This window comes from Malania oleifera, chromosome 7 (assembly GCF_029873635.1).
Source record: "Malania oleifera isolate guangnan ecotype guangnan chromosome 7, ASM2987363v1, whole genome shotgun sequence".
In the NCBI taxonomy this organism is placed as follows: domain Eukaryota; kingdom Viridiplantae; phylum Streptophyta; class Magnoliopsida; order Santalales; family Ximeniaceae; genus Malania; species Malania oleifera.
This window is the reverse complement of record NC_080423.1, coordinates 23217969-23226277: the sequence shown is the minus strand read 5'-3', so window position 1 is coordinate 23226277 and position 8309 is coordinate 23217969. Positions and strand designations below refer to the sequence as shown.

The 8309-nt window shown below is 35.0% G+C and overlaps 1 protein-coding gene across 1 annotated transcript; it reads left to right on the top strand.

The window, feature by feature from the left end:
* The first annotated feature begins 2740 nt into the window (after nucleotides 1-2740).
* LOC131159626 (probable serine/threonine-protein kinase PBL7) lies at nucleotides 2741-7601 on the top strand. The gene is made up of 6 exons (XM_058114665.1): nucleotides 2741-4033; nucleotides 4160-4417; nucleotides 4501-4673; nucleotides 4811-4890; nucleotides 5008-5155; nucleotides 7039-7601. Exons 1-6 carry the CDS (start codon nucleotides 3493-3495, stop codon nucleotides 7384-7386), a joined length of 1548 nt encoding a protein of 515 aa, XP_057970648.1. The 5' UTR covers nucleotides 2741-3492; the 3' UTR covers nucleotides 7387-7601.
* Nucleotides 7602-8309: the final 708 nt, after the last annotated feature.

Sequence of the window (8309 nt, the reverse complement as noted above, 5' to 3'; positions counted from 1 at the left end):
ACTTCTCTGAATTTGATGTGAGCTTTTAATTCTTTAAACTCTCTTGATCTTTCAACATTGATTCAGACTTTGAGCTCCTATGATCTTTGAGTTTTCTTGAACTGGATCATTTTGCTGATGTAAACTTTCCATGTTCCTTGATCCTTGTGAGCTTTCAAGATATGGCATTTTAAGGTCTAAGCTTTATTTTCTTTGAGCTTTCATGTTGATCACTTTAATCCTTATGCTCTGTGATCTCCAGACTTTGATCCATGCTACATGAATATTTTCAACATTGATTCTTGAAAAAATACAATACTCAACCGGAGCATGTTAAGTCCTACTTGTTTGTTAGCATCAAAATAGGACATTAAACCTTGTAAGGCCAACAATTCATACCAAATTCCATTTAACTCTATGCCTGAAACCATCGAAGCACCTGGGCCAAATCGTCGACGGTTTGCCCTGTTTCTTCATTAACTTGATTTTTAGGTGCATGAATGAGGTTTTAACCCAACTAGGACCAAGTCTATTGAAAGTTTATAATATTAGGATTGTTTAAAACTTGTCCCTTATGAAAACATAGTAAGTATAGGATATTTATATAAAACTTTTTATTTTGTTGTTTGAAAACTCATAAGTGTAGAACTTATGTTTTGGTGATATCCTAAATACTTTACAACCTAATATGAAATGCAATTGCTCAACTTTTGCTTAATGATCTTGTGTGAAACAACACTACAAAAGATACAATAGTTTCTAACTCAAACGCTCCCTATTACATTATGACTTTGTTGGGTGTGCTTGAATTCTTCCGAGTGAGTGTCCTTTTGATCTTTCCTACTTGAATGTCCACTCGATCTTTACATTTGATCCAATACCTTCATGTCTATGTCACTTGTACCTGTACTAATTTGATATGCAAAGATAGGTTAACTTGGAACTATAAAATAGGTTGATATCATCAAAATGCATCAATTATGATTATGTAGCCACTAAGGCTAACACATTTTATTGAAATGTCTATGAGGATTTTTTTGTTGAATCAAACATTGATGACATGAGAATCTTATGTATATTCTTGGAAATTGTGCAATTAATGTGAACCAAATAAAAATATTCCTATGAGACAAGCATCCTATTTTCAAGAATGAGATTCTTAGGAATGTCATTACATGAAAATATATTTGATGTCACGAACGAAAAACCCTTAAGGCTAAAATTTCTCCTAGTATTTAACAATTAGCTTCACATGCTATAAAATTAAATGATAATGGCCAGGCTAACCCATATTTAAAAGTATAGGATCATATTTACGTAATGGGTTATAAATGGGTAAATGGATCGCTAATGACCGACCAACACCGACTCACTTAACATGTCTAATATTGTGATATCTTCTTGTATTGAACACTCAAGACCACCTTAGTCTCACTAAATAATATTTTGTATTGCTTTCATTTCCACATTTATCAAAATTTTATACACCAAATTTCTATATAGCATCTACATAACTTGTCAGACAGGAGCTTCGTGCAAATGAATGAAATTAAATTTATTTCCTAGATTATGAAATAGTCTGATATTAAATATAATTTTCATGCACACAATTACAAATTAATTAATGACTATATATTTTATATTTGCACCTCCCTATGCGCTCAAATAGGTAGCATGTACACATATGAGATTGGTCGTCGAGATGTGTTATATATTTTCGGTTATTTTTGTTCTAAATGCTTTTAAAGAGTATCAGCTTGGTGGATTGAATAAAAATTCATGAAGGTCCCTTAGCCTTCTTCCTAACCTTTAAAATTTTGTCTTTTATTTCTCCCTTTAATTATCTTGTAATCACGGTATTCCTCCACCAAAAGTAAGGATTTATTAATAAATAAATGGAGGTCCCGTCCTTCTTTTTAAAAAATAAAAAAATAAAAAAAATAAAACTCTCTCATTTCCTTTCAAAACTCTTCTCTACAACTTTAACTCTACCTTTTCTTTCAATAACTACAAACCTCGCACTCGGTTCCTCGTCTTTTCTAAGATGGGATCACTTGGACATAAAAAAATGAGGAACAAAATCACAAACTCATGATCATAAGTAAGGTATAGTTGGATTTGTAGCTCTTTATCAATTTAATGTCCATTACTTTTGAAAAGATGCACATTAAAAATCACATTAATGGACATTATTCTTTGACAAAAAATGAACTTTTTGTCCTATTTATCACAATGATTATTCAATTAAAAAAAATCACAAGGATTGTGATTTCCATTGCTTGGTTTAATTACCAATTTGGTCCAACCATTTGCCAACCTTATTTTCCTTATTTTTGGCGGAGCTAATCCCTTTAGGTTTTTTTATTATTAATTAGATAGTTCATACTAAGAATGCAGTCCTTGGTTCAAGGCAAATTAGGTGATTCTACAAAAACCATAGAGAAAATTCTTTTACTAAGAAATTAGAATTCCTAAAAAACACCAAAAAATTAAGTATTTAACACTATGATAGCCAATTTGGCAAATTTAGTAAATAGTGGTTGTATCCAAGAGTACGTCCTCTGCATGTAGACAAATATAAAATCATTTCACCGTGATCTTGATCATTCAAAAAAGACATATAAATGTATATAATTATCTAACTGTTAACTTCCTTTGCTGAGAAGAAATGTCTAGAAGATCAACAGTTAACACCCCTCCCAATTCTTCAAAAAAAAAAAAAAAAATCAATATATAACTTGCCAGTTGCTACTACACCGTTGCACCCAATTGCATTTGTTGCTAAGATTGTGGCAGGTAGATTGCAGCTCAAATTTGAACTATGCTTAATCTACTCCACAGCTTAAACCCTACCTGAAAACTCCCTTAAGCTTCAATCCAGGTAAATATCAAGCTTGGCTGCCAAAAGGTAGCAGAGGTGGTTGGAAGGTCTTGGACGGTGACCAAACTTGAAGTCATCTTGGTATGAAATAGAAATGAATATTATTATTTTATTACATTAAATCTTTATTAGGGAACCCAGTCTGCAACAAATTCAATTTCACTGTTTCTGACGAGTTTAGTCTTTGTTTCAAATCCCAATAGCCACAAGTTTTCACTTTTCCTCCATCCGAATTATGTGTAAATGTAGGCTTGTGGGGTTCGCCCTTGTCTTGTTTAGCATAAGCAGTGAGAATCTTCCCTTTCCAAGAATCAGTTCACGCTTTTCTTCTCTTTAGTTTAATGGCTGAAACCATCGAGTATCAACTCCATTCATTCGTCTCTGCATCTTCGGGACCATCTCCCCCAACATTTTCTGTAATATCAATTAACAATACAATGAATACCTTTATGTATCTCTAACAGCACACCTCTCTCTCTCTCTCTCTCTCTCTCTCTCTGCTTGTGAGAAGTTCTACCCTCCTCTCCACGCAAAGGAGTCTCAACTTTCTCTCTCTCTCTCTCTCTCTCTCTCTCAGCCTTTTGGTTTTCTGAGTTTTTGGGTTTCTGTGCTCTTATTGAGATCTGCTTCAAATGGGTTACTCCCAAGGAGGGTTCACGGACTCCGTGGAGCCTAATGCGCCGCATACTTCTGTAATTACAGATAGCTACTGGAATAACAACGAGTTGAAACTGAAAACTCTGTTGACTGACATGATTTGGGAATTTGGGTTGGCCTGTTTTCGGCCGGCTGGCCGGCGGCGAAGCTCGGGCAAGGATCCGAAACAAAGAGAGAAGAATAAGAAGGAAAATTTGGAGCACAATAAGGCATGGTTGCTGGCAGAATCTGGTGGGTGCGGGGCAGAGTTAACAAATGCCGATCCCCAATCTGTTCATTCATCTTTCAGGTTCAGTTTCTGCTCTCAGGTTGAACTGGAATCTTTCAATATGAGTTCTTCCTCGGCTGCAACCGTATTAATGGTGAATTTGGAAAATGGGTTGTCCGAATCTCGATCAGATGAGATAAAATTGAGGAAAATCGAGTTACTGGAGAGGAGTATCTCTCCGATGGCCAGTACCCTTGTCAGATTCAGCTATGGTGAAATCGTTTCTGCTACTCGCAATTTCTCGAAAGGTACTCTTATTTCTAATGTCTCGGAAGGTGCTCGCAAATGGGTATATTTTTCTTTCATTATTTTTTATTTCTTGTATGAGTTGTAATTCCTTTTTTTTTCTTTTGGTTTTCTTGGGTGACGGGTAGGCAGAGTTTTGGGGAGAGGAGCTTTGAGCTGTGTTTTTTGGGGGAGAGTTGGGTTTTTTAGAGCAGCTGTGGCGATTAAATGGTTAGACAAGGAAGACAAAGAGTCCCCAAAGGCATTTTGTAGAGAATTGATGATTGCCAGTTCTCTTCAGCACCCAAACATTGTCCCACTGGTGGGGTTCTGTATTGATCCAGAGGAGGGATTGTTTTTGGTGTACAAATTCGTTTCGGGCGGTAGCTTAGAGCGGCATTTGCATGGTATGTAGTCTTCTTGGCTTGATGGTAAATTTGTTATGATGATTTTGATGAATTTAAATGGTTTGTGAAATTCCCATTTGCAGAGAAGAGGAGAGGAGTTAAGGGATGTTCAACCCTTCCCTGGTCTGTGAGGTATAAGGTTGCCATTGGAATTGCTGAGGCTGTATGGTATTTACACAATGGAACTGGAAGATGTGTTGTTCACAGAGACATCAAGCCTTCAAACATTCTCCTCACTTCCAAGAAAACACCCAAGGTGAGTGAGAACTTCATATGGAAATTTTCTGGGTTTTGTGAAAAACCTACAGAACAACTAAATGCAATCAGCCCACTCTGGGCGATTTGATTAATTATTTTGGGGTAGTCTAATGTTTTCTTTTGTGGTGTTAACAGTTGTGTGATTTTGGATTAGCTGCATGGACGTCTGCACCTTCAGTCCCTTTCCTGTGCAAAACTGTGAAGGGTACATTTGGGTATGATCTCTTGAAAACTTAGACTGAAAGCCAGTATGGGAAAAAAAAAACAAAAAAGGAAAGAAAACAAAAAAAAAAAATTTGTTGATTATTCAAGATACTGAAATTGATGTGCAGGTATTTGGCTCCTGAATACTTTCAGCATGGGAAAGTTTCAGATAAAACAGACGTTTATGCTTTTGGGGTGGTCCTACTGGAACTATTAACTGGACGGAAGCCAATCGAAGCAAAAAGACCACAAGGAGAGGAGAACTTGGTACTGTGGGTAGGTTATTCTGTGATTGTTGATTGATTTAGCTTTGATTCTATTACCTTCAGTGATGCTTTAATCAATCAATAGTATTCCTTAATAATCAAGGAAGTAGTTTCTTCTCCAGCCGTGCACACTGGGGTAGATTTTTTATTATTATGTGTGTTTGTTTATGTGTGATGGGTGCTTAATTAAAACATTTGTTTCTCAATCAAGAGCCATTTTGTTGATGGCCTCAGCAAAACAGCTGGAATATTTTAGGTGACTTGTCTCGTTCAACTTATCTTTATGTGGTGGACTTGTTCTATCCTAGGTGAATATATGTCTAATTGGTTTTATTAAATTTGTTGCAAATGAGTGCACAGTACATATATCACTGGTTCTTACTAATAGTAACCATATAAAAAACGTTGGAGATAGATATTCTATTACTGAAAACATTGAAAAAGTCTTCTATTTAATTGAGACTGTGTATGGGTATTTAGTGTGATTTAATTGTATCATATCTGTCCAATGGAAAAAAAAAAAAAAGTCATTTTATCATATCTTCGGTCATCACTGAATTTTCACTATTTCCTTTTTTCAGTTACTACACACTAATTAATAATTTCATTGTGTTTTAACCATGCCCTTGGAAATGTGTTACCAATGATTTCAATAAAATGCATCGAGACAATTCATTATTCAGAATTTAGCTATGTTTCATTTTTTTTCGTATCTCCATGCTGTCTTTCCCCCTCGCTACAACACTTTTGACAGTGATTGTCCTAAAGTTCATACCATCCATACGTAGTAGTTTGATCTAAGATTTCAGTTCTTCCCTATTTCAGCAATGGCCTATTGTTCCAGGGAGCCAAGGTCCAAAATATGAAAGAAACAAGCGTTTCCATGTCTCTACCTCCCAGTCAATTCTGTTTCACTTAATCCCCCTTTCATGGCCACATATCTTTCCGGCTAAGGAATGGAAAGTTCTATTAAATAAATAACATGGGTTCATATTAATTTTTTCCTAGCAGCCAGCAAACATATCTGAACAATGTCTTTGAGTGCAAATAATCATAATACTGGACAATTTTAGTCTTTCGTTGCATTAGCATGTGCAAATTTTTAGAAAAATGCTTCTACAACCCTGCCACTAAATTCTGTTTGGAAACATGATTACTTCTGCGAATAGTCAATAATTTTCCAATGGGAAGGGAGGTAGCTTCTTGCATTTTCCATGTCCTCCTGTGATCTTTTTCGGGGAGTGAGGTGGAAGATATTCCTAACCATGGAAACTGGTTGATCTATATGTCAAAATATCTTAATATGATATCCATATCATCAGACAAACATTTCATCTGGCTGTATTGACTACTATTTTACTATATTTCTTTGATTTTACTTTGTTGAAACCAATGGGACCTTACTAAAACAAATGGGTATATTATGACCTGATATTTTTTCTAAAAAAATATTCTTGCAGTTGATTCATTAATTCACTTTTCCTTTCAGAAACTTCCAATTTTGGGTGAATCTGATAGAAGTACAGTTGTTCCTCTCCCTTCTGAGTTTCCTTTGCAGTTATGCTGTTAATATTATACCGTAAACGTTTGAAAAATTCCATGAGCAGCTGAGCTGACAACTGAAATTTCTGGTGTCTAAATTTAACTTTTCACAAGACATTGAATGACGTGAATTGGATTTGGGCAAAACTAACTAATTGCTTCTCGTTGCATGTATACTTGGCTGCTAGATTTATGAACTTTTGAGTTGTCCAGAGAATGAAAAATCAACTACTACAAATTTGCTGGGCAATAAAGACACCAAATCTTGAAGTTCATTACATGAATGATTCGTTTGCTCCATTAAGTTCAGTAGCCAAAATAGTAAGAAAAAAAAATTGTCTTATTTTGCAGGCAAAGCCACTTTTGCAACAAGGGGGAGGGAACTTGGAAGAGTTTCTTGATCCACGGCTCAAGCTCACTTCAAAAAATTCAAATAAAAAAATTGCTCGGATGATTCAAGCCGCAGAGGCCTGCATAAACAGTGAAGAATCCCGGAGGCCGGGCATCGATGAGGTTATGGCAATACTTAGAGGTGAAGAACTCATTTTCTCTAAAAGGTCTGTTTTCCCGGGTAATGGGTGTGTTATAGATTGTTACCCTCAATTGCAACACACAAAAAGTGATATGCGAAATCACTTTGCTTTAGCCATGCTAGGAGTTTCAGAGCTTGAGGATGATGATTATTTTTTCTGTCGATGAAACTTGAAACATACCTCATTGACCATCTTATTTTTCTCTTGCTGTTTTAGTCCTGCTTTTGTTGTTGCTTAAAATTCCATGGGAGTGCTAGGAATAGGACTGAAAGGAGTGTTGAGAGACTGTACATAGGAATACGTTTGAGTGATTATGCCTGTATCATCTGTTTACATGTCTCAATTCTCAAAGTAGAAATTTTATACAATTTTTATTTTCAAGTCTTAGGAAAAGAAAAGAAAAATATCAAGGTCGATATTTTCATGTTTGGTTATCAAGGAAAGTGAGAAAGAAAATAAAAAATATAACAAATTTATACAAAATTTTGATTTTACACACCATTAATATATAATTTTTCGTATGTTTTAGTCATATTAAAATAAATATTCATTTTTGTTAGGATGTAATAAAGAAGAAAAATATAAGGGAAAATGAGTTTTCTCTTCATTTTCCTTTCCTTTCCTTAGCTAAATCCATGATCCAAATGGACCCTTAAGTAGGGTTTGTTTGGTATCGTCGTCATTTTTTATTTTCTGCTTTTGTTTCTCCACAATAAAGAAAGAGATTACAAAAACGCGTTTATTTCTGTTGTTAATTTTTTGTTTCTGTTATGAATTTTTAGCTATTTACCAAAAAATTGAAAATCGATTTTTTGTTGTTTTAGCTATTCCCCTTTTTATTTTTTTAAAGAACTTTTTTAGGGGGTTAGTCTTGAGTGTATGTCGTAATTTAACATACTTGCATATTCTTTTCTTCGAGAATTGGGCTGAAAATTTGGATCAATGCTTGGTAGAATCCTATTAGTTGGTGAATTCCTTAGAAGTATGAGAGTTTGATTGTCGATCAAGTTATAATTTCACCTTTGATGAATATGTACTTGCAAAGATGAGGACAGAACTGTGACTTTTTGAAGGGAAAGAGATTCATAG

What these genes read in the sequence shown, in the direction of transcription:
- LOC131159626 (XM_058114665.1), top strand. Translation starts at nt 3,493, where the DNA reads ATGGGTTACTCCCAAGGAGGGTTCACGGACTCCGTGGAGCCTAATGCG. An exon ending in CTTAGAGCGGCATTTGCATG is followed by an intron (nt 4,418 to 4,500) that starts GTATGTAGTCTT and finishes TCCCATTTGCAG; the next exon opens with AGAAGAGGAGAGGAGTTAAG. An exon ending in AGGAGAACTTGGTACTGTGG is followed by an intron (nt 5,156 to 7,038) that starts GTAGGTTATTCT and finishes CTTATTTTGCAG; the next exon opens with GCAAAGCCACTTTTGCAACA.